The following is a 25,216-nucleotide window of genomic DNA, read 5'->3' on the forward strand; positions in this document are numbered from 1 at the left end:
TGGTGTTCAAAGACTAAAAACAACCTCCACTGATTTTGTTAATTTGGTAAGTTTTGATGTAAGGTAAAAACAACACAATATGACAATAGGATACACAGACTCTCTACTTAATTTAGGTCCTTGGTCACTCACCTGGTCTGGCTGGTCAAGCAGTAGCCTCTGGATAAGCTGACCAATGAAGTTTGGAGACACTATTGGCTCCAGGTTCTAGCACATCTCCATTATAGTGTACCTGAGGAGAAGTCAGTGTCAGATACTGCAGGTTGTCAGATTATGTCATTGATTGCTGTAATTGACTAATTCATCATTCCTGCTTAATTTCCAGTCTCAAAGCATAATGTACTTACATCACTGGAAGGGCAAAGTCTGGTCATGAGACATGTGGCATCCCATCTTTGATAATCTTGTAGAATCAGGTGTCCACCACAACATTAGGGTATGGGCTCTTACCTACAAAAGACAACATCAAGTCATGCATTTCAAAATGTTTCTTTGCTCACTCACATATGTTGCTTCATCCAACAAAAGACAGCATTTTTTCCATCTTTTGATAGTGTAACCCACCCAGAGAGATTTCCCCACAGCAGTATGTCATCGGACCAGACTTCACTTCAGTGGAAGACGGGCCTGGGAACAAAATAAAGATCAGTACCCTACACACCCCAGAGATCTGTACCCTACACATCACAGAGATCGGTGCCCTACACACCCCAGAGATCTGTACCCTACACATCACAGAGATCTGTACCCTACACACCACAGAGATCAGTACCCTACACACCCCAGAGATCTGTACCCTACACATCACAGAGATCTGTACCCTACACACCACAGAGATCAGTGCTCTACACATCACAGAGATCCGTACCCTACACACCACAGAGATCTGTACCCTACACACCACAGAGATCAGTACCCTACACACCACAGAGATCAGTACCCTACACACCACAGAAATCACTACCCTACACACCACAGAGATCACTACCCCACACCACAGAGATCACTACCCTACACACCACAAAGATCAGTACCCTACACACCACAGTATAAGCATTCAAGGACCTGAACCTTTTTTTTATTTATTTATACAGCGTCCTACAGCATAGGTCTACCTGCAACATACCTCTACAACTTTCAGGTGTCATCTGTCACTCATAATAATTGATGTGCAACTGTCTCACCCAGAGGTTTCACCCAAGTAGCCTACCATTTGTTAAACCATACCTTTTTTGTTAAACCAACAGGGTCTTACCTTTGATCAATATCGTTCGACAGTTTACCAAAAACGAAACCTGAGGTCACCACCACAATGACAACAATTCCCATTGTTCATTGCTCTCACGTTCACCTCCCTCTCTACTTTCATCCCTCCTCAATGTTCTATGGGGGCTGTAGTTTTTTCTCCCATGGAAGTATCCTCCCATTTTCCATAGGTTTCGCGAGGTTTGCATGGGCGGCAGTCTGCATTTCTCTGCAGGAAGAATTGAATATTTTTGGGATGAAATTCGTGTACAGGTAATTGTATATTTTTGATAGAGAATATAGGCCATCGGTGTATAGCTTATTTATTGGGGACATGGACCCAAATTTACATTTGTGCCGAACAACAGTATTGTAGAGTTGGCATAAAGACAATGATTTTTGATAACATATTACGATCAAACAGTGCCTGTGGCGCGTATTATCCATGTCTCATCAGCAGTGTATGCGATATGTTAGATCTTAAAACATTGACGATTCATTTTTGATACAATCGTTGCGACGAATTCAAATAGGCTGCAATCATTTCTGCATGTTTGTCTGATACAGTGGTGGCTGACGTATTTTCTTGAAGTTGAATAGCACATCTCTTGATCGCTCATAGCCAACTTACAATCTATGAGTTTGTTGTTCATGAATAACGATTGTGTTAGTTCAAATAGTGACATAATGAATTATTATCGATTGACATTTTGAGTAAAGATATATAACTGCGGCAGTTTTGTTCCTTTAAAAAATAAGTGCATTCTGCATTGATTGCAGTGACCTCCATCGATGCAATGCATACAAGGAAATGACCAGGAAGTTATTCAGACATGCTAAGCTATTGGCTGCTCTCTTTGTCTGTCTCAACCACTACTTTACTGCTCAGTCTCTTTCCAGACTAGTATTATTTTAAAGAAAATGGCTGTTTCTCTCACAGAATTTCTGAGCATCGTTGTCTGTTTGTTCCTTCAGCAGTATTTGAATTTTTGGAGGGATGTCCAAGAAAAGGGGCAGGTATGTGTAAATATGTAGTTTTCTATAATTATGTTATCATAACATTAACACTTTCCAGACGGTCAGAGAAAGCTGCACGTAGGTAGGCTACACTTACAAACAAATATGATTTGCTTAACTATCCCCCAGAAAGCGGAGTAGCGGGGAGCTGAGTGATTCCACAGTGATGACCCCTGACCCCAACAGTCTCCTGGGAGTAAGAATACAGCACAATTGGAGGGAGAAGGGCAACCAGAGCAAATGGAAAGGCACTGTCTTGGACCGTCTCAGTGTCAACCCCTCACTATTTATGGTCAAGTACGATGGGTTTGACTGTGTCTACGGCATCGAGCTATTCAAGGACGAAAGGGTTTCTAATCTACAGGTCCTGACAGAGAAAGTTGGTGAGTGATGGGTTCCTTTTTTAGTTCAGGCGTCACATCTTCTCAGAGTAATGCAAAAACGTGATTTGGTTTGCACAAGTTATAACATGTTTTTATTGTATATCTGATACTGCATGATCAGACAGTAGGGACACAGTGGCTATGTGATGTTGGTCTCTGCCTTGATGACATTTATCTGCTTCCACAGTCAACAACAAGATCAAGGTTCCTCATGGGGCGGAGGAGTTGGTAGGCAAAGCGGTGGAACACCTATTTGAGAAGGAGGATGGAGAGAAGAATGAGTGGCGAGGCATGGTCCTCTCCAGGGCTCCCATCATGACTAACTGGTATTACATCACCTATGAGAAGGACCCCGTGCTCTACATGTACCAGTTGTGGGACGACTACGCAGATGGAGATCTCAGGATCTTACCTGAAGCAGGTACCGACCATTTCTCTGCTTCAGCATCATCTCCACCTGCAGCAAGGTGTTCAGATACTTCTCCCTAAAGAAAACAGGAGGGTGATTATAGAGTAGAAATTGTTCGGTCTTTACACACTAATTATAAGATGATGGTGGCTTTAGGAGTGTTGCGGACAATATTTGTGTTTGTTCTTACTCGTCCTATGTGACTTGTCGAAATGACAAATATTTCTAGATTTGAATACATATAATCATGTTGGTTAAGATAGCATCTTTTGATAATGCCCCAAAGTAGATTTGAAGAAGAGACCCCTAGCATTGATGTTATTCATTGTTTTTCTCTGTAGAAAATAAGCACTTGCTTCCGGCCGACCGAAAGCCCGGCGAGGAGACTGAGAGCTTAGTGGGGAAGCAGGTTGAGTATGTTACTGACAAAGGTGTGAAGCGAACAGGCCTGGTGATCTACCAAGTCCCTGCCAAGCCTTCTGTATACTACATCAAATACGACGATGACTTTCACATCCATGTCTACGACCTGGTCAAGACCACCTAGGACACTTGATTGCTCACTCCATTGCTTACTTTTCACGTATCCTCCTCACTCTCTCTCCATCTCTCTTAAGGTCCTGGACGGTATAACAGTTACGCTTTATTATTCAGGAAGTGCAATCTTTTATTCCACATTTAAAACTAGTTCTATGGTATGCACAGCAGAACTGTAGCAATGCTATTGTAGGCCACTAGGAGGAGAGTGGGAACATGTACACTTGGAAGGACCTATTTAAACCTCCTCACTTCTTCAGTTACCCCATTTGGTTGTTGTGCTGCACAGTAGATTCACATCTCGGACAGTCCAGGAGTGCACCTTGCCCTACAATGACAGACTTACTGTAAAGTGCAATAACGACCGCGTTTGAATTGTCTCCCACATCCTGATGCTCAATTATCTTTATTCAAAGCTGAACTGAATTATATATTATAAAACTAATAGTTAAATCTGGCCCCGATAGCCATTCATATGTGGTCCTTGAATGACCAAACAGCAAGCATGATGTATAGGTGAATATTTGTAGAGACTAGTTTGAGCTGTAGTGTTCAGTGAAGCCTTTGAAGGAGAAATGCAATAAGCTGTGATGCCCCTGAACGTATAATTTTTTTGTTTTTAAATAATGCCTTTATTAATAGGCAACTATGTTTGATTTATGTGTCAGTCAGTTCATAGACAATCATTCCTTGATGAACCCACAGTGCTATCATTGGCTTCATAGTACTGGGTTGCACTGGCCTAGGAGTACTGATGATTCAATTACTAGTTTGAACATCAAAACAATTATTCATAATGCTGAATCAAGACTTGTTAGAAACAAGGAATACAGGTCTTCATAAAGTTCGGGCAAGTTTTTCCTGACCAGACAAACCTGATTAATTTGTAGAGATTGGGAAAAGGCCTTAACAATACCTGACCAGGTTCAGAATCCCAACATCATCAGACTATGATTAGCTCAAGTGGAATAGAGGCAGTGCTTTACACTACATTCTGATCTTGAATAGAAAACAAACATAAAGTGCCTTCAGGCTGATCATGTCGCCATACTGTATATATTTGCTAACCGCTCACAATTTTATTCCATTTACTGTTAAGGCCACTATTTGGTCAGTATTAGTCAAAGTAAAAAATGCTTTAATGAAAAAGTGTCAAATGCTGCGTACCAGGTTTTTGCTATTGTCTGTTTGTATAAGAGGATATGTGCAATGTTTGGCAGTTAATGCAGTATAAGACTATTTCCTCCAATCGAACATCCATGACCGTTGATTAGTCTCATTCAAATGTTGATATTGTAGGGTGCACTTTAAATTACTCACATAAATATGCTAAAGATTTGGCACATTGTCTTTTTCTGTCAAGATACTTTTTTTGTGCAAGAACAAGTGGCATATTGCAGCATCGGTATATCATAATGGTAAAAACGCATGGAGAAAAGAAAAGTTATAACACGCATACAGTATTTAATCTAACTTTTTTGTGTAGTGTATTGTAAATGTATGCTGTTGTGAATACTCCTGTTATATTGTAAATATCCCATTGAAATACCAGCTTTAAAGTCCATCTAGAATTCTCACCTAGAGAAATGCTGCAAAGACTGCATTCAAAAAGCCTGCAGCCTGGCTGGCTTCACTTTTTAAACTTATTTTAAAGACTTGGGAGCTACAGTACATAATGTAATCCAAGGAAGTCCAAAACGCAAATGTTTTGGCTAGAAGTATTTAAATTTAGTCTTCTGTCCTTAGTCTCACTCCAGGGCATACAGTGCATTCATTTACAGTGCATTGGTCCATGGTGTACATAAGGTTCATTCTATCGATTGTCAGATTTGCATGCATCACTTGAATGCAGCCTTGAGTGCATTCAAGCATATTGGTTATTTTGACAGTTGCAGAGGTAAAAAAAAATATTGTGGGAGTCTTTGCAGACCGATTTTACTAAAATGTTTATGTAGAAAATGTGACTGTAAAAAAAAAAACATTGTCAGTGCTTCTTTGCTACTTGTATCACCACCAGTTGTGCTGTGGTGTTTCTATGTACAGTAAAATGAAACTCCAAAAGATTGTGCACTCTTCTGTTATCCTCCATCTTTCATTCCTCCCAGGTCTGGAATTGTAGCAATTACCAACCCATTTGTGTAATTATTTTCATCATGAGTAATAAAGTTAGTTTTTTTTTGCACATCCCTTTTCTCTGCCATTTTTCACCTATTCAATATACAGTGCGGCAAAAAAGTATTTAGTCAGCCACCAATTGTGCAAGTTCTCCCACTTAAAAAGATGAGAGGCCTGTAATTTTCATCATAGGTACACTTCAACTATGACAGACAAAATGAGAAAACAAATCCAGAAAAATCACATTGTATGATTTTGTATTTATTTATTTGCAAATTATGGTGGAAAATAAGTATTTGGTCAATAACAAAAGTGTCTCAATACTTTGTTATATACCCTTTGTTGGCAATGACAGAGGTCAAATGTTTTCTGTAAGTCTTCACAAGGTTTTCACACACTGTTGCTGGTATTTTGGCCCATTCCTCCATGCAGATCTCCTCTAGAACAGTGATGTTTTGGGGCTGTTGCTGGGCAACACAGACTTTCAACTCCTTCCAAAGATTTTCTATGGGCTTGAGATCTGGAGACTGGCTAGGCCACTCCAGGACCTTGAAATGCTTCTTACGAAGCTACTCCTTCGTTGCCCGGCGGTGTGTTTGGGATCATTGTCATGCTGAAAGACCCAGCCACGTTTCATCTTCAATGCCCTTGCTGATGGAAGGAGGTTTTCACTCAAAATCTCACGATACATGGCCCCATTCATTCTTTCCTTTACACGAATCAGTCGTCCTGGTCCCTTTGCAGAAAAACAGCCCCAAAGCATGATGTTTCCAACCCCATGCTTCACGGTAGGTATGGTGTTCTTTGGATGCAATTCAGCATTTTTGTCCTCCAAACACGATGAGTTGAGTTTTTACCAAAAAGTTATATTTTGGTTTCATCTGACCATATGACATTCTCCCAATCTTCTTCTGGATCATCCAAATGCTCTCTAGCAAACCTCAGACGGGCCTGGTCATGTACTGGCTTAAGCAGGGGGACACGTCTGGCACTGCAGGATTTAAGTCCCTGGCGGCGTAGTGTGTTACTGATGGTAGGCTTTGTTACTTTGGTCCCAGCTCTGCAGGTCATTCACTAGGTCCCCCCGTGTGGTTCTGGGATTTTTGCTCACCGTTCTTGTGATCATTTTCACCCCACGTGGTGAGATCTTGCGTGCAGCCCCAGATCGAGGGATACATATTTTAGTTGTGGCCCCAGACAAGCACACCTGATTCTACTTGTCAACTAATCACCAAGCCCTTGACAATTTGAATCAGGTGTTTTTATCCGGGGTTACAACAAAAATGTGTGCATGTTGGGGGGTACTCCAGGACCGGAATTTGGAAACTCTGTCTTACAGTATACCTAAAACCTAAAACCCTGTTCTTGGAGAGCTACTGTCCTGTAGGTTTTAACGCCAACTCTAATATAGAGCACCTGATTCTAATAATTATCTGGTTGACCAGCTGCATCAGGTTAGGTACAACTGGGGTAGCGTTCCAGGACAGGGATCCAGGAACAGGGTTGGAGAACCCTAACCTAAACATATTCAGTTCAACAGACAACGCATCACACCAAATGTCTCACAACTGACATGTTTAGGTTTATTATAGACTCAGAAAATGGTTAAATATCTATATACACACACAAGACATTCTTTCTGTATAAAATATGTTGGATCATGATGGGATAGGTTGGGAATTGGGTCAAAGCCAGAACAATATATAATCGGTCTTAAATAAAAATCGCAAAATTAACAATGTGTACACACACAAGACATGATAGCACTAAACATGTCCATCAGGATATACTTAGATTTCTCTCTTGGGTGCAGGTCTTTCTGTGGTACCCAAGTTCTGTCATAATTTGACTCAAAAAGTAGGGTAAAAGAAGATTGTTATCTGCTTGTGTTGACAAATTGCTGTCAACACAACAAAATGCAAATATTGAGTCCTGGCATTATCAGCAACTAAACTAAACAAAAAAAGTATAATTGTCCTAAACCTAATTCTGCAAATGTTACTGTACCACTGCATTTTTTTGCATTCAAAGCAAGCAAGTGACTTTTACAGGAGGGCTGTATGTATTTGCACCAGTCGCGTTACTCCAGAGGATTTGGTTCTTAAATGTCTGCTAGTTGCATGATGTCACTCATTTGGCGAGGTCTTTCAGGTACTGCAAGCCTTGGTTGGTGTAGTCACCCACTGCTGTAGGGCCCGATGAGAGAGCAGATATGGAAGAGTGCACCCCTGGAACGCAATAAGACAAAAGCTCTTTAAAATAGCTCAATTTTAGACTTGGAAGTCCTTTATGAATTAGCGGTCAACCATTTCTTACCCGAGTTCCACGCTTCAACAGGGGCAAATCCGATTTTAGGGAAAGCTGGAAGCTAAAAGAAACAAGTGTACATTTTACCTCCCTCACATATTCTCACTTACCTCATACGCCATAGCGCATTGTTCTGTCGGTCAGAACCAGCTAAATCAGTACAATAATGGCATATTTACCTCAAAGCCAAAGTACTTCACCCACTCATCCACTGCAGGGGGAATGGCAGCTTTAGCTTTTCCTAGGACCTCGGAGCCCTGCTCCCTTCCCCCTAATAGTCCAGAATCATAGGCAACATACAAAGCACCTCCTGCAATGGTCACCTTAGTCGCCAACCTGTAAGAGAAAAAGATAGGGACAACTTTGTGGATGGTAAGAAGGTTTTAGATGACAGAAATACAGTGTTAAGCTACACCTGACTACCCATATGCACATAGTCAATTCATAGCAACATCATGGAGAATAAGTTATCATGATGCATTAACGTTAGGTTTATCTGGCTGTCAATCGGGTGTAGCTTATTGAGCTAGCTAGCAAACAAGCTGCAGTTAGTGTTGTTGTCAGTGACCATCGGGTTCTTGGTCACCTCCCTGACCAAGGCCCTTCTCCCCCCATTGCTCAGTTTAGTTTGTCTGGGCAGCCAGCGCTAGGAAGAGTCTTGGTGGTTCCTGACACGCACTGTCAACTGTGGGACCTTATATAGACAGGTGTGTGCCCTTCCAAATCATGTACAATCAATTGAATTTACCACAGGTGGACCCCAATCAAGATGTAGAACCATCTCAAGGATGATCAATGGAGACAGGATGCACCGGAGCTCAATTTCGAGTCGCATAGCAAAGGATCTGAATAGGGATCATTTTTATTTTTTATAAATGTACAAAAATGTCAAAAAATTATTGTTTTGACTTTGTCATTGTGGTATTTTTTCTAGATTGATTGGGGAAAAAATAATTTCATCAATTTTAGAATAAGGCTGTAATGTAACACAATATGGAAAAAGGAAAGGGGTCTGAATACTTTCCGAGTGCACTGTATCTCCATGTTAGGGCTTGTTTATGGAAAACAGACCGAAGACAAGAGGGTACCACCTGTGCTAATTAGCTGTCTAGCATGCTCCGAACATCTGTATGTAAGAATAACTCTCGAAGTGTAGTTTCGTCAGATGGAGGGGTTGGTTGTTTAGCAATAAAAGCGATGCGTACACAACTATGGGGCAAAACAGATGCGGTCGGCTTAGATTGTTGACAACATGTAAACTATATGTTTATTGAAAACAAATACATTTGCACAATGAGCACTTGTTGTCTCAAATACATTGTTACAGTTGTTGGTTAGCTAGCTAGCAAATTTTTTGCATCGCCATGAAATCAGTCAACATCTCAAAACAAGACATGGTATCAAGAACAAGATGAAACTAGCTGAAACAAGCCACTTACGATTCCCCACATGGCAGTTTCTTGTAATTGTTGCTAGCTATCTGGCCATCCAGTATCGCAACACACTGACTTCTGACCCATTGAAGCATGCGCATCACCCCCTGAGAATTGGCTGAGAATTGTAGGGAGAAGGCATACAAAGCTCCCCCTCGCCCTCCATTTGGCAAATCTGACAATAACTTTATCCTCTTTATTCCTGCTTACAAGCAAATACTCAAAAAGGAAGTACCAGTGGCGCTCTCAATACGGAAGTGGTCCAATGAAGTGGACGCTAAACTACAGGATTGTTTCTCTAGCACAGACTGGAATATGTTCCAGGATTTATCCGATGGCATTGAGGAGTTTACCACATCAGTAACCGGCTTCATTAGTAAGTACATCAACAACATTGTACGTACGGTCACTGTTGGAACATATCCCAACCAGAAGCCATGGATTACAGGCAACATTCGTACTAAGCCAAAAGCTTGAACTGCCGCTTTCAAATCCCGCTACGCCCTCTGACGAACCATCAAACCATCAGAGTGTCAGTACAGGACCAAGATAGAATCCTACTAGACTGATGCTCGTCAGACGTGACAGGTCTTGCAAACTATCACGGATTACAAAGGGGAACCCAGCCACGAGCTGTCCAGCTAAATACATTATATGCACACTTCGAGGCTAGCAACACTGAACTATGCATGAGAGCACTAGCTGTTCCAGACGACTGTGTGATCACGCTAGCCATAGCAGGTGTGAGCAAGACCTTTAAACAGGTTAATGGCCAGACGGATTACCAAGACGGATACTCAGAGCATGCGCTGACCAGTTGGCATGTGTCTTCACTGACATTTTCAAGTAGTTACCCGGAATATCTGCATTGACCCTTTTTGTACTAATCTCTTTTGACTCATCACATATGCTGCTGTTACTGTTTATTATCGATCCCCTATCCCTACCTAACGGTAACTAACTCACTTTTGTAGATCGTGCTGGTCCGTACAATTGACCTTATTTTAGCACCCCAAAAAAGTAATACCTCCAGATCAACTGTAATATCAATTATATTGTAAAGCACAATTTCTCCCCTTTTCAACAAAAATCAATGACGAGACCTTCATGAGGCCCATCTCTGCATGATTCAAGCAGGCAATGCGCTTGGTCTTTTTTTTAAATGGCAGGTGGGGAAGCAAAACCTATTGCGTGATAGTGAAAGGGTCCATTAAATGAGCTCGACCACGATATGTTGTGTGTGGAAACAGCTTTTTTCACCTGATCTGTCCAACTTATCACCTCTTAAAAGGTAAATAAAACACTGTAAAGAGTTCATATAATGTGTCATTCCATACCTATTGAAGGTTTGTGTCGAATTTGAATCTGGTTTTTAGGGCAGCGCTAAAGTTATCTTCAGAAGTAAACAGCAGCTTTTGAGAGTCATAATGGCTTGCAGTGATGACGCAAAAAATGACTAGGTAAATTATCCCCCTTACCCTGTCCCTTTCTTATTTTTAAACGGTGAGAGAAGCGCTACACCTGGTGGAGAGAGGCTGTAAGACAGAATTAGTTGCTTTACGCGTGCTGTACGTTACGTCATGGAAGGTCACAATTTAACGTGCAGCGCCGTAGGGGTCAGTTTTTCAACTATTCTCCAATACTATTGATCCATTACCATGTCAATCAACGCTTGACAAGAAACGTGGTTCACACCCTAGATTTTGACGTCAACTCAGTCCCATTAGTTTTCATTGCAGCTCGTTTGGACAAATTTGTACGGAATGGGGTTAGTCGCCGTTAGTAGGTTGTGTGTTGTTTCGCTAGCTAGTTCACGACAACAGAGTAACTATAACTAGCTAGCCAACAACTAGCTAGCCAAGTTCAAGGCAAATCTGTAGCTAGCTAAATTTCAACCTGCTTCAAGCTTGCCATATTACTTGCTAGCTAACGTTAGCTATACTAATGTTTATCGTGAGTATGAAATGGAAAACTTACTTTAGAACAGGTAAAATCTTGCCAGCCATAGTGTCACGGGTAAATCAATGTATTTTTTTTAAATGAACGTTTATTTAGACAGCAAGCATGAAATAAATGAGCTCGACCACGAATAGTAACCGGCTACATTGAAGGGCAAACGCTGTGAGTCAATAAAGTTTTTTTTCTTTTTTTTTTTTTACATTGCGAGAGTAGCTGATTCGCAAAGATATGAAAGACATCCAAATAAATATATTTAGAGACTGTCATTTTCCAAAGCGATTTATATTTATCCTACAAATAAAATATTTTTTTCTGGATTTTGACTGGGTACAATAAACGAATAATGGATTGAATAAGTTTGATGCTATTTGATGCTGCTGCGGACCGGCTGCTGCTGATCATGAGGGGGGGGATGAGGAATTTTTTTGTTTGTTTTGTTTTGTCCATTTCAGAACACAAGAAAACAAATGCATAGTGCATGCATAAAAATTATAAAAAGAATCCAGGCACAATAAAAATCAGAAACATATTTATGACAGTGATAATGAAAGTGATAACAATAGGTGCATTTGCATATCTTGCTGTTTGGGTTTTTAGGCTGGGTTTCTGTATACATCTGCTGATGTAAAAAGGGCTTTATAAATACATTTTATTGATTGATATTAAACAATAATCATCATAATGTTATAATTTTATTGCACTTTATGGTGGAAATGACAGATTGTGTCATTGGTGAAACCTACTTGATTTCGCTTATCATTTCGCAGGCTGCATGAATCCAAATCCAATAATAATACCTTGCCCTAAAAAAAAGGATACAGTATGGGGATCAGTTTTATGACACTTGGATTTGGGGCACAATGGTAGGCTGTCTCAAGTACAAAAGACTCCGCCTGCTTCAAGTTAAATGAGATAAGCCTCTTATAAAGGACGTTTTTTCACCAACAAAAATGTGTCTATGAATTGTTATTGCTTGTCCTGTGAAGTTTCTGAAGTGCAGAGAAGCCTGAAAGTATAAATCTAAATATCTAACGAGGGGATTTTAAAAAACGTATTGTTAAGTTGTTTGGCTCACAATAAATAGTAGTTGCATGAAACCATTGAGTTGGTTATAGCAGTCGCAAGATGAAGGTTTTTACTAAACTCTTAATAGTTGGTGTTATAGGTGCAGCTTTTGTTGCTTTCCAATGGAGTGGACCCACTTTTGACCCAGGTAAGATGTGTACTTAGCTTCACAATCCTTGACTGGTCTGTGCAACCTTTTGTTGGCTACAGGCTATTTTATGATCACATAATTTGTAGGTAGGCCGTCATTGTAAAATAAGAATTTGTTCTTAACTGACTTGCCTAGTTAAATAAAGGTTCAATTAAATACAACATTAAAATGACAGCCCTTGAACCAGTATAACCTCAGAGGGTAGTTGTCGCACTTCAGACAGTTGTCACACATTACAGACACATGATATGCTATTGATTTATGAAACCTCAAATACTCATAATAATTCAGTTTGACAAAAATTGCACATAAAGGCAGTATACTGTTTTATTAATTTGTCAGATGAGTACAGAAAGAACCAGGCTTGTGTGTTTGAGACAAAAAAATACCAGCACATTAATTATAGAAAACAAATCCCAAAACATTATGGTAGATGAAGGCTACTAGAGAAGTGTTAATTGGCAACAAAACTAAACAATCAAACTGATATAGTTGGGTTCGGGGCTAGACCTCGAACAGGGAAAGGTTCAAATGGTAATAACATCTAACGTGTGTAAGCCACACATCACCACAAGTACAGTATTGTATTTGTCAAAACTGAATGAAATCACACTTTGGTTTGTAAAAAAGTTACTGTGATAGCCCTTGATTGTGTGTCTAATTGTTTATCAATTGCCTGATGGTGAGTCTCTTGTGATAGTGAACTTATAAGAGGACCTTCTGTTATTAGATCATATGATATCCTCACATGATCAAATTAGATTGAATGATGATCCAGTTCATGAAGTACCACTGTTTCAAAGTGAATCTAATACATTTGAGGTACTATGACTTTGGTTTTGAAATGCCTTGCTGCAAAGTTTTGATTAAATTGCATATCATTTGCGAGACGCCTTTTTATAAGTACATTGGAAATTCCCCTCATTACCAGTGGTGTGTATTCATGGGTGCCAAGGGAAGCCAGGCCCCCCAGGCCCCCCACCCCCCCTTTCCCAATTGTCCTTCAACTCACAAGAGGGTGAATGTATTGCACAGGGGAAATCATCAGAGTGACTCATCAGAGTGGCTACCTGGCAATCATTTTAGTCAGGTAGCCTAGGACAACAAAACAATAAGAGTGTACTGCATGACAAAGTGATAGACCGTTTCGTCAACATGAAAGAGAGGAGGATGGCATTGGCTTTTCTCTACAAGTAGGGTGAGTCAACATGTTTTTCTACTTGCACGAACGCGCACACACACACGCACACAAACACACAGAGAAATCAGAACCATGGACAGCCACGTCATATTTAGCTTACGTTGATTGGACTAAATCGTTTTTGGTATATTTTAGTTGTCACTGTACTATACTAAGCTGGGGTAATTTGATGATGTTGAAATGATGCTGGAATAGTGGAGGCAGCGCCTTGCGGTAGCGTGACTTGCGGTAACTCTCTGTGGTTCTAAATCAATAGAGTGGTCTGAAAATGTCGCAAACATGAACTTGCTCGACCATGCTGTGGGTCATGTAACTGTCTGTTACTTTACATGCAAATTGCTTTCTGGACTGGACAGAGGTTGTTATCCGGTTTTGTGAAAAAAACAAATGTGGGGTTGAATTTATTCTGCCACTGTGTCTTCTTACTGTCTCCGTCTTAAGTCCTATATATCACGGTCGAAAGGCGTATAAATGAAGCTTTTAGAGCAAACAACACATGTATGACAACACATACAGTGCATTCGAAAAGTATTTATATCCCTATACTTTTTCCACATTTTGTTACGTTGCTGCCTTATTCTAAAATTGATTAAATTGTTTTCCCTCATCAATCTACACACAATAACCCATAATGACAAAGCAAAAACAGATTTTTAGAAGTTTGCAAATGTATAAAATAAACGGAAATATCACATTTACATAATTATTTAGACCCTTTACTCAGTACTTTGTTGATGCACCTTTGGCACCGATTACATCCTCAAGTCTTCTTGGGTATGACGCTCCAAGCTTGGCACACCTTGTATTTGGGGAGTTTCTTCCATTCTTTGCAGATCCTCTCAAGTTCATTCAGGTTGAATGGGGAGCGTCGCTGCACATTATTTAATCTATTTTAGAATAAGGCTGTAACGTAACAAAATGTGGTAAAAGTACATGGGTATTCACACCCCTTCTGAATAGGTTTTAATTGGCTTGGCTTCCGCAGTGATTTTACCCACGCACCGCTACTGCACATTACTTACATGTTTAAATCCAAACCAATACTGGTGTCATGTAAAGAATGTGAAACCAGGTTGAACAGTTTTGGTTATCTTCCCTGTCAAGACAGGTTATAAGTGATGAGTAATGCATGCAGTCATTGATAACCAACCTTATGTGAATTAATTCCCAAACACTTTTCCAATGCAACTTTCAGCTTTATTGAGTGCAATAGAGTACAATAAATTACACATACAGAAATTTAGTGACCATATGCCTGAAAATGATTCAGAAGAGGCAACCGTGTGAAATTGGAATGATACAGAACTACAGCCTACTACGCCGTTCCACTCATAACTGGATTAGGGTGGAACCCGTAGTAGTGGATCATCAGGCTAGAGTAGGCTATCACTATAGTCAAAGATTATGGATATAGTGACAAGATACTTGTCACTTCGTCCTAACAATGGGAGTTGTCCACAAAGCAGCACGGTGGGCTCTCTAGCTCCCGCTTCTCCTTTCTTTAGATTGATGGAGACATCTCATTATTATAATTTTTTGAATTTTCGATTAGGGTTGTTGACATCAACCGCCTGTATTCAATGGAGAGATACTATGCCACTAGCGTCATGCCGTGAATATGTATAGCCATTTTGAGACAACTCCAACATAAAGTGTTTTTTTCTCAAAGTTGCGGGGATGGCACGTGTCCTACTTATAATAGTACACTCGTAACAACCGATGCATTATGAAACTTCTATTCAATTAAATAAACCTCAAGTAGCAAATAAGCAATACATTTTTTGTTGTTGACCAAGTTCGACACTCTCATTGACCTCCATACAAAAACTCCTTTCTTGGTGGGCGGAAAAACACCATCTGCTGGAAGGATGGGCCTCTCTCTTCTTCCTCTCTGGATGTTGTGAAACATCAGCGCCAAGCAAGCAGCGTGACGTCCTTTTCCTTTTCATGAGCAGTAAAATTGTTTCTCACCACAAATTAGCCTTGGGTTTGTTTCATAACCAGAAAGCAGCAAACTACAATCTAACAATCAACTTGATTCATACATGTTTAAAGTACTAATTCTCTGTGGCCCATAATGAATGTTCCCACTGTTTCTACTCATGTAGATCCAGGGTCGTGCACATTCCTTTCAGGGGGAAAGTGCTCAAACTGAAAAAAGGTCATAAACAATTACTTTATAACATGAATGTTATGTCATAAAATTCTGGCAAATTAGTTCGCAATGAGCCAGGCGGCCCAAACTGTTGCATATACCCTGACTCTGCGTGCAATGAACGCAAGAGAAGTGACACCATTTCAGCTTGTTAATATTGCCTGCTAACCTGGATTTATTTTAGCTAAATATGCAGGTTTAAAAATACATACTTCTGTGTATTGATTTTAAGAAAGGTGAGCTCCTCGTGAAGCAGATGGTTAAAGCGTTGGACTAGTTAACCGTAAGGTTGCAAGATTGAATCCCTGAGCTGACAAGGTAAAAATCTGTTGTTCTGCCCCTGAACAATTAACCCACTGTTTCTAGGCCGTCATTGAAAATAAGAATGTGTTTTTAACTGACTTGCATAGTTAATTAAATATTAAAATGAAGGTGTAAAAAAAAAACTGATTAATCGGTCGACCTCTAATCTGTACTTGTTGGTGGCAAAGATGCTGTTTCATCCTTTCCTACACTTACAGTGAGGGAAAAAGGTATCCCCTGCTGATTTTGTACTTTTGCCCACTGACAAAGAAATTATCAGTCTATAATTGTAATGGTAGGTTTATTTGAACAGTGAGAGACAGAATAACAACAAAAACATCATAAATGTTATAAATTGATTTGCATTTTAATGAGGGAAATAAGTATTTGACCCCCTCTCAATCAGAAAGATTTCTGGCTCCCAGGTGTCTTTTATACAGATAACGAGCTGAGATTAGGAGCACACTCTTAAAGGGAGTGCTCCTAATCTCAGTTTGTTACCTGTATAAAATAAACTTGTCCACAGAAGCAATCAATCAGATTCCAAACTCTCCACCATGGCCAAGACCAAAGAGCTCTCCAAGGATGTCAGTGACAAATATGTGGACATCTATAAGTACCTAGGTGTCTGGCTAGACTGTAAACTCTCCTTCCAGACTCATATCAAACATCTCCAATCTAAAATCAAATCTAGAGTCGGCTTTCTATTCCGCAACAAAGCCTCCTTCACTCACGCCGCCAAACTTGCCCTAGTAAAACTGACTATCCTACCGATCCTCGACTTCGGTGATGTCATCTACAAAATAGCTTCCAATACTCTACTCAGCAAACTGGATGCAGTTTATCACAGTGCCATCCGTTTTGTTACTAAAGCACCTTATACCACCCACCACTGCGACCTGTATGCTCTAGTCGGCTGGCCCTCGTTACATATTCGTCGCCAGACCCACTGGCTCCCAGGTGTCTTTTATACAGATAACGAGCTGAGATTAGGAGCACACTCTTAAAGGGAGTGCTCCTAATCTCAGTTTGTTACCTGTATAAAAGAAACTTGTCCACAGAAGCAATCAATCAGATTCCAAACTCTCCACCATGGCCAAGACCAAAGAGCTCTCCAAGGATGTCAGTGACAAGATTGTAGACCTACACAAGGCTGGAATGGGCTACAAGACCATTGTCAAGCAGCTTGGTGAGAAGGTGACAACACCTTGATTACACACAGGTGGATTGTATTTATCATCATTAGTCATTTAGGTCAACATTGGATCATTCAGAGATCCTCACTGAACTTCTGGAGAGAGTTTGCTGCACTGAAAGTAAAGGGGCTGAATAATTTTGCACGCCCAATTTTTCAGTTTTTGAATTGTTAAAAAAGTTTGAAATATCCAATAAATGTCGTTCCACTTCATGATTGTGTCCCACTTGTTGTTGATTCTTCACAAAAAAATACAGTTTTATATCTTTATGTTTGAAGCCTGAAATGTGGCAAAAGGTCGCAAAGTTCAAGGGGGCCGAATACTTTCGCAAGGCACTGTATACATGCCCATCTGAAGTTTGCCAATGAACATCTGACTGATTCAGAGGACAACTGGGTGAAAGTGTTGTGGTCAGATGAGACCAAAATGGAGCTCTTTGGCATCAACTCGCCGTGTTTGGAGGAGGAGGACTGCTGCCTATGACCCCAAGAACACCATCCCCACTGTCAAACATGGAGGTGGAAACATTATGCTTTGGGGGTGTTTTTCTGCTAAGGGGACAGGACAACTTCACCGCATCAAAGGGACGATGGACGGGGCCATGTACCTTCAAATCTTGGGTGAGAACCTCCTTCCCTCAGCCAGGCATTGAAAATGGGTCGTGGATGGGTATTCCAGCATGACAATGACCCAAAACACACACTTGCTGCGGGCGATTCCCTGATCCACCTCTACGCAGACAACACCATTCTGTATACTTCTGGCCCTTCCTTGGGCACTGTGCTATCTAACCTCCAAACGAGCTTCAACGCCATACAACACTCCTTCCGTGGCCTCCAACTGCTCTTAAACGCTAGTAAAACCAAATGCATGCTTTTCAACCGTTCGCTGCCTGCACCCGCACGCCCGACTAGCATCACCACCCTGGATGGTTCCGACCTAGAATATGTGGACATCTATAAGTATCTAGGTGTCTGGCTAGACTGTAAACTCTCCTTCCAAACTCATATCAAACATCTCCAATCTAAAATCAAATCTAGAGTCGGCTTTCTATTCCGCAACAAAGCCTCCTTCACTCACGCCGCCAAACTTACCCTAGTAAAACTGACTATCCTACCGATCCTCGACTTCGGCGATGTCATCTACAAAATAGCTTCCAATACTCTACTCAGCAAACTGGATGCAGTTTATCACAGTGCCATCCGTTTTGTTACTAAAGCACCTTATACCACCCACCACTGCGACCTGTATGCTCTAGTCGGCTGGCCCTCGTTACATATTCGTCGCCAGACCCACTGGCTCCAGGTCATCTACAAGTCCATGCTAGGTAAAGCTCCACCTTATCTCAGTTCACCAGGTCATGATGGCAACACCCACTCGTAGCACGCGCTCCAGCAGGTGTATCTCACTGATCATCCCTAAAGCCAACACCTCATTTGGCCTCCTTTCATTCCAGTTCTCTGCTGCCTGTGACTGGAATGAATTGCAAAAATCGCTGAAATTGGAGACTTTTATCTCCCTCACCAACTTTAAACATCTGCTATCTGAGCAGCTAACCGATCTCTGCAGCTGTACATAGTCCATCGGTAAATAGCCCACCCAATTTTACCTACCTCATCCCCATACTGTTTATATTTATTTACTTTTCTGCTCTTTTGCACACCAGTATCTCTACCTGTACATGACCATCTGATCATTTATCACTCCAGTGTTAATCTGCAAAATTGTAATTATTCGCCTACCTCCTCATGCCTTTTGCACACAATGTATATAGACTCTCTTTTTTTCTACTGTGTTATTGACTTGTTAATTGTTTACTCCATGTTTAACTCTGTGTTGTCTGTTCACACTGCTATGCTTTATCTTGGCCAAGTCGCAGTTGTAAATGAGAACATGTTCTCAACTAGCCTACCTGGTTAAATAAATGTGAAATAAATAAATAAAACACAGCCAAGGCAACAAAGGAGTGGCTCAAGAAGAAGCACATTAAGGTCCTGGAGTGGCCTAGCCAGACTCCAGACCTTAATCCCATAGAAAATCTGTGGAGGGAGCTGAAGGTTCGAGTTGCCAAACATCAGCCTAGAAACCTTAATGACTTGGAGAAGAGCTGCAAAGAGGAGTGAGACAAAATCCCTCCTGAGATGTGTGCAGACCTGGTGGCCAACTACAAGAAACGTCTGACCTCTGTGATTGCCAACAAGGGTTTTGCCAGCAAGTACTAAGTCATGTTTCATTGCATGTTTTCCCTTCATTAAAATGCAAATCAATTTATAACATTTTTGACATGCGTTTTTCTGGATTTTTTGTTGTTGTTATTCTGTCTCTCACCTCTTCAAATAACCCTACCATTCAAATTATAGAATGATGATTTCTTTGTCAGTGGGCAAACATACAATATCCGCAGGGGATCAAATACCTTTTTCGCTCACTGTAAATTACCCTTGCCTAACGAATGCGCCTGAAGCTGGGCTTGCAGCATGGCTATCCTCACCATAAGGTGATCGTTCTCCTGTATATTATGAGTACAGCGACTGCACAACGTTAATGTTACTACTTAGCCTTGGCTGGTGGAGGTCCTGAAGAGCCATGCCCAGATAAAGCGTCGAAGGGAAAACATTTAAATATAAAACAGTAATTAAAAAGTAAAAACTGTAAAGTTGGCAGGTAGCAAAGTAACATTGGCAACACTTAAACAAGTCCACAAGTTGTGACATGAAATGACAATGCTGTTGTGCACTGAATTCCACAAGCGAAGGGAAGCACAGACTAGCACTGACTGGAATATGTTCCGGGATTCCTCCGATGGAATTGAGCAGTACACCACATCAGTCATTGGCTTCATCAATAACTGCATCGATGACATCATCCCCACGGTGATCGTACATACATACCCCAACCAGAAGCCATGGATCACAGGCAACTAAAGCTAAAGGCTAGAGCTGCCGCTTTCAAGTAGCAGAATTCTAACCCGGAAGCTTATAAGACATCCCGCTATACCCTCCGACGAACCATCAAACAGGCAAAGCGTCAATAAAGGACCAGGATCGAATCATACTAAACCGGTTCTGATGCTCGTCGGATGTGGCAGGGGTTGCAAAACATTACAGACTACAAAGTGAAGCACAGCCGAGAGCTGCCCACGAGCCTACCAGATGAGCTAAACTAATTCTATGCTTATTTTCCACCATAATTTGCAAATAAATTTATTAAAAACCCTACAATGTGATTTTCTGGATTTTTTTTTCTCATTTTGTCTGTCATAGTTGACATGTACCTATGATGAAAATTACAGGCCTCTCATCTTTTTAAGTGGGAGAACTTGAACAATTGGTGGCTGACTAAATACTTTTTTGCCCCACTGTATATACTGTATTCTATTCTATTGTATCTTAGTCTATGCCGCTCTGACATTGCTCGTCCAAATATTTATTTGTTCATAATTCAATTATTTTACTTATATTTGTGTGTATTGTGTGTATTGTTGTGAAGTTGTTAGATATTACTTGTTAGATATTACTGCACTGTTTGAGCTACAGTAGAAACACAAGGATTGCGCCACACCCGCAATAACATCTGCTAAACGCATGTTTGTGACCAATAAAATGGTATTTGATTTGAAAAATAGCTGTGCAGCGGTGCTCCCTATCCAACCTGACAGAGATTGATAGGATCTGCAGAGAATAATGGGAGAAACTCCCCAAATACAGGTGTGCCAAGCTTGTAGCATCATACCCCAAGAGGACTTGAGGCTGTAATCGCTGCCAAAGGTGCTTCAACAAAGTACTGAGTAAAGGGTCTGAATACTTATGTAAATAATGTAAATGTAATATTTCATGTTTTTTTATAATTTTTGGAACAAAAAATCTATTTAATCCACTTTAGAATAAGGCTGTAACGTAACAAAAGTTGGAAAAGTGAAGGGTCGGAATTCTTTCCGAATGCACTGTATATATTATACCACCAACCAAAACGGCACTTGGCAAGTGGGAGGGCAAAGGGGCATGTGCTGGGCACAGGTTGAGGCCTATCTGTGCACGTGCCTGCAAAGATTCCACATTGTTCATTGTTACACACTAAGTCCTAGACAGACATGAAGATCCATATCAGCATGATAGTTGGATGCCAGAAAAGTGTCCATCAGGTCTAGGATTCAGCACATACTTTACACCACATCAGTTGCACGTTTTCTTGAACGGCCTTACGTCGACATTAAACAGTCCCCATTCTTTCCCCTTGTCTTTTCCCTTTTGAATTGCATTTAGACAAACTATAATGTAAGAAGTAATGACTACTGTAATGACTTTCAAAATGGCTGGTTTTCAGAGTCGTTAAATGGTGCCCGGGTCCTGGTGACTGGTGCCAGTACGGGAATAGGTGAACAAATGGCATATCACCTCGCCGGCTTTGGTGCCCAGGTGGTTATTACAGCCAGGAGGGAAAAGGTTCTACAGCAGGTCAGTAACACTTCAATTAGGTGTTTTCGTCAATGTCTGTGTCTCTAGCCATTAGTTCTCCCACTTAACTCTATGACAATGCCCTCCAGTGGGTGGTGAAGACGGCCCAGTACATATACTCGAAAAGGTGCCTGAGGAAGTCTTGCATCCTCATCATGGACCCCACACACCTCAGCCACAAGCTGTTCACTCTGTTACCGTTGGGTAGACCGTATAGGAGCATGAGGTCTGTTACCACCAGGCTCAGAGACAGTTTGTATCTACAAGCCATCAGGAGGCTGAACACTTGAACTGGACTGACCACCTGCACTGACTCTCCACTCCTTAGCACCCATGCACTCATTCACGCACACATCCACACAGACATACACACACTATCATACACGTTCATGCTATACACACATCACAACTGCTGCTACCAGACTCTTATTTACTATTGCTAATGCTACACTATTTAAACACTTGCCCCCAATTCCCCCCTTCCCTGATACGTGTAAATATTGGACTATAAATGTTGACTTCCTATATTATACTTCTGCTAAACTATTTATTCTATTCTACTGATCCATTTACTTTGTTTGTATTCTTATCTTTTATTATTTCATTGGACGGTATACCATGTGTATCCTGTACATACAGTACGTTAATAAAACATGATTACTTAATGTTTTTCATGATTATGTTACCCTTATGCAAACGCTCACTTGTATTGCAGGTAGCAGAGAAATGCCAGGTGTTGGGGGCCCAGAAAGCTCTATACATAGCAGCAGACATGGCCAATCCGTCTGACCCAGAGAGAGTGGTGAAGTTTGCTGTGGACAAGCTGGGAGGACTGGACTACCTGGTGCTGAACCACATAGGACCCAGCCCATTCGCCATGTGGGATAGAGATGTGGAACACACTAGATGGTTAATGCAGGTGGGGTAACTTAATCACAAGTACTGCTATATCACATATACCACTATGCTCTTATCCAGAGCACCTTACAGTGGTGAGTGCATACGTTTTCATACTGAATCAACCCCACAACCCTGGCGTTGCATGCGCCATGCTTTACCAATTGAGCCACACAGGACTAACTATTTCTTCCTGCTTAATTTCTTTTTCACAGGTGAATTTCCTCAGCTATCTGCAGATGGCAAAGACAGTTCTGCCTACCCTTGAGCAGAGTAAGGGCTCCATTGTGGTCGTCACCTCCTTGTTAGGTAAATGAGAGCTCTTCTCTCTACACAAAGTGTTCTAATGCTGCTTTTCGACTGTAACACCAGTGTTATACTAGTGTATACACCCTTATGTTAGTGAAATTGTGTTTCCATAGCCAGGGCTGAGTGAGGAGCAGAATCAACAATCTCTGCATCATCTAAACATTTGCTTTATGAGAAGGTGTTGATGTCCACAGTTAGCCATTGCTATGTAAATGCCAGCTGAAAAGTACCGGTGGCCTGGCTTTGGCCCCAAGTGAGAGCAGATCCACATGACCCAGTGAGACACGGGTGCCGGGCCCGCGTAGATGGAAACAGAAAAGTCTGATGCTTTTGGGTAAAACACTGGGGTGAATCCTATATGGAAATGCACCATTAAGTGACCCTGAACCTATGATTGGCTAGTGTTTTGGTCCTTCAGGAAAAATTAGCAGTCCGTTTGTGGCTCCCTACACGTCCACCAAGTTTGCCCTGAACGGCTTCTTTGGGACGTTGCAGCATGAGCTTTCCATGCAGAGGAGCAACGTGTCCATCACCATCTGCATCCTGGGCCTGATCGATACAGACTCAGCTATGGAGAAAGTCAGGTGAGCTATTTTTGATTCCAAGTTCAGTCAAGTTTAATATTACAGTATGTAAACTTAAGCCTGGAATACAGTCAATGATTTAATGATTGACCTGATGGTTGTTACATGCAAATACAAGTATCCTTGGACACATTTCAAATAGTCACATTTGTTTGTATTACAGGGGCATCACCAACATCCAAGCCTGGCCGGCCAGTGAGGCGGCTCTGCACATCATCACTTCTGGAGCCACGCAACAGACAGAGTCTTACTATCCCTGGTTCTGGTACTATTGCTGTCTCATCAGAGACTGGTTCCCCTACTTCAGGGACATGTCTTTACGTAACTTGTATAAATATGAACCATTTGCTTGAAATATACATTACGATAATATCGCTTTTGCATTTTTCCCAATTTGGTTTACACTTCTTTGTTGATTTAAAAAAATGCTGTTACAGCCAACTTCTCTGACATTGATAATTTAAACACAGTTCTTTAAATGATAAACAGTATGAACGGTATATTGGAAGATTTTCATGTAAAACTGTGTTACTTGTTGGTCTTCTTCTTTGTATAATTGGTTGCTTTTCTGTGGTACATTTCTGCATGTTTATGTCACAATTTGAACTTTGTCCATCCCCTCTCTCATTGCTTTTGAATGATATCCACATGTAATCAACAGTACTGGGTAGTCGTGAACTACATACATGTAGTTCAACTAGTTCTTTAATTACATTTTGCAGTAGCTTGGTCAAATCAAATCTTGGTAGTGTTTTTAGTAGTAAATTACTTTTTTGCCATGTAGCGATGTTGCTAACTACACACTACTGTTTTTGCCATGTAGCGATGTTGCTAACTACACACTACTGTTTTTGCCATGTAGCGATGTTGCTAACTACACACTACTGTTTTTGCAAAAATAAATACAATATGGGTGAATTAGGCAAGAATTCTTTCTCAGCATCATACCTGCCCAATTCTCACTTGAAACCCTTTTTGTGTGCCTAATTATCACTTTTTGTGTTTAATAGGCTATATTATCAATTCTTAACATCTGACTCCAAAGTAGTTTGGATGTAGTGATCTACTTTTTCAAAGTAACTTCAGTTCAATAAACTAGATTTTCTTAAGCTTAGCTTTAGTGTACCTTAACTTCTTCTAGTGTGAAGTAATTGGTAGCTTCGTAAGCTATATTTTCAGAGTAGCTTCCCCAACAATGGTAATCAATAAGGGGAGAGGGAGGTTCATGTCAGGTAGTGTGTAGTACCTTTTTATAGCCTGATCAAGTATACTGACTGCTGCACTCTCATTTTGTTTCTATGAGTCACAGCATGATCAGACTGGTTCCACCAGGATACCTTTTCTATTACCTCAATGAACAATCCCCATGTCAACCACTTGAGGGCAGTGGCTGCTAAGAAATGAAGCAGAATCTAGACATGAGGCATTTTAGATTCAAACATGCTCATAGTAAATCTGACATGATTTTTTTTAACCTCAAATCAAAGTTTTTTGGT

The 25,216-nt window shown here is 40.9% G+C and overlaps 3 protein-coding genes and 1 long non-coding RNA gene across 7 annotated transcripts; 2 read left to right on the forward strand and 2 right to left on the reverse strand.

Annotated features, from left to right (window-relative positions):
- Positions 1-51: 51 nt before the first annotated feature.
- On the reverse strand, positions 52-675 carry LOC118964634. The gene is made up of 3 exons (XR_005051829.1): positions 565-675; positions 348-450; positions 52-232 (listed from the first exon to the last, which is right to left on the reverse strand). It is a non-coding gene; the product is annotated as an uncharacterized LOC118964634 (long non-coding RNA).
- Positions 676-1,138: 463 nt separating this feature from the next.
- Positions 1,139-5,775, forward strand: LOC110524275 (spindlin-Z). Of its 2 annotated transcripts, none has more exons than XM_021603764.2 (5): positions 1,139-1,518; positions 2,221-2,262; positions 2,392-2,645; positions 2,833-3,066; positions 3,396-5,775. In XM_021603764.2, exons 2-5 carry the CDS (start codon positions 2,243-2,245, stop codon positions 3,599-3,601), a joined length of 714 nt encoding a protein of 237 aa, XP_021459439.1. In that variant the 5' UTR covers positions 1,139-1,518; positions 2,221-2,242; the 3' UTR covers positions 3,602-5,775. The 2 variants fall into 2 exon arrangements, with proteins under 2 accessions (XP_021459439.1, XP_021459440.1); XM_021603765.2 differs by having other exon boundaries at positions 1,398-1,518; positions 2,224-2,262.
- Positions 5,776-7,266: 1,491 nt separating this feature from the next.
- On the reverse strand, positions 7,267-11,611 carry LOC110524277 (MICOS complex subunit MIC13). 2 transcript variants are annotated; one of them, XM_021603769.2, is made up of 4 exons: positions 11,424-11,611; positions 8,193-8,349; positions 8,023-8,074; positions 7,267-7,934 (listed from the first exon to the last, which is right to left on the reverse strand). In XM_021603769.2, exons 1-4 carry the CDS (start codon positions 11,450-11,452, stop codon positions 7,837-7,839), a joined length of 336 nt encoding a protein of 111 aa, XP_021459444.2. In that variant the 5' UTR covers positions 11,453-11,611; the 3' UTR covers positions 7,267-7,836. The 2 variants fall into 2 exon arrangements, with proteins under 2 accessions (XP_021459444.2, XP_036833922.1); XM_036978027.1 differs by lacking the exon at positions 11,424-11,611 and adding an exon at positions 8,600-8,738.
- Positions 11,612-12,355: 744 nt separating this feature from the next.
- LOC110524276 (hydroxysteroid 11-beta-dehydrogenase 1-like protein) lies at positions 12,356-24,638 on the forward strand. 2 transcript variants are annotated; one of them, XM_021603767.2, is made up of 6 exons: positions 12,356-12,618; positions 21,800-21,930; positions 22,646-22,849; positions 23,043-23,136; positions 23,555-23,720; positions 23,884-24,638. In XM_021603767.2, exons 1-6 carry the CDS (start codon positions 12,531-12,533, stop codon positions 24,071-24,073), a joined length of 873 nt encoding a protein of 290 aa, XP_021459442.2. In that variant the 5' UTR covers positions 12,356-12,530; the 3' UTR covers positions 24,074-24,638. The 2 variants fall into 2 exon arrangements, with proteins under 2 accessions (XP_021459442.2, XP_021459443.2); XM_021603768.2 differs by lacking the exon at positions 12,356-12,618 and adding an exon at positions 13,629-13,819.
- Positions 24,639-25,216: the final 578 nt, after the last annotated feature.

The sequence above is a fragment of the Oncorhynchus mykiss genome, chromosome 5 (genome assembly GCF_013265735.2).
Source record: "Oncorhynchus mykiss isolate Arlee chromosome 5, USDA_OmykA_1.1, whole genome shotgun sequence".
Lineage (NCBI taxonomy): Eukaryota > Metazoa > Chordata > Actinopteri > Salmoniformes > Salmonidae > Oncorhynchus > Oncorhynchus mykiss.

Coding starts and splice junctions, on each gene's coding strand:
- LOC110524275 (XM_021603764.2), top strand. CDS start 2,243: ATGTCCAAGAAAAGGGGCAG. Junction 2,263..2,391: donor ATGTCCAAGAAAAGGGGCAG/GTATGTGTAAAT, acceptor ACTATCCCCCAG/AAAGCGGAGTAGCGGGGAGC. Junction 3,067..3,395: donor CAGGATCTTACCTGAAGCAG/GTACCGACCATT, acceptor TTTTCTCTGTAG/AAAATAAGCACTTGCTTCCG.
- LOC110524276 (XM_021603767.2), top strand. CDS start 12,531: ATGAAGGTTTTTACTAAACTCTTAATAGTTGGTGTTATAGGTGCAGCT. Junction 22,850..23,042: donor ACACTAGATGGTTAATGCAG/GTGGGGTAACTT, acceptor TCTTTTTCACAG/GTGAATTTCCTCAGCTATCT. Junction 23,137..23,554: donor GGTCGTCACCTCCTTGTTAG/GTAAATGAGAGC, acceptor TTGGTCCTTCAG/GAAAAATTAGCAGTCCGTTT.
- LOC110524277 (XM_021603769.2), bottom strand. CDS start 11,452: ATGGCTGGCAAGATTTTACCTGTTCTAAA. Junction 8,350..11,423: donor AAGATTTTACCTGTTCTAAA/GTAAGTTTTCCA, acceptor TTTCTCTTACAG/GTTGGCGACTAAGGTGACCA. Junction 7,935..8,022: donor TGTTGAAGCGTGGAACTCGG/GTAAGAAATGGT, acceptor ATTGCGTTCCAG/GGGTGCACTCTTCCATATCT.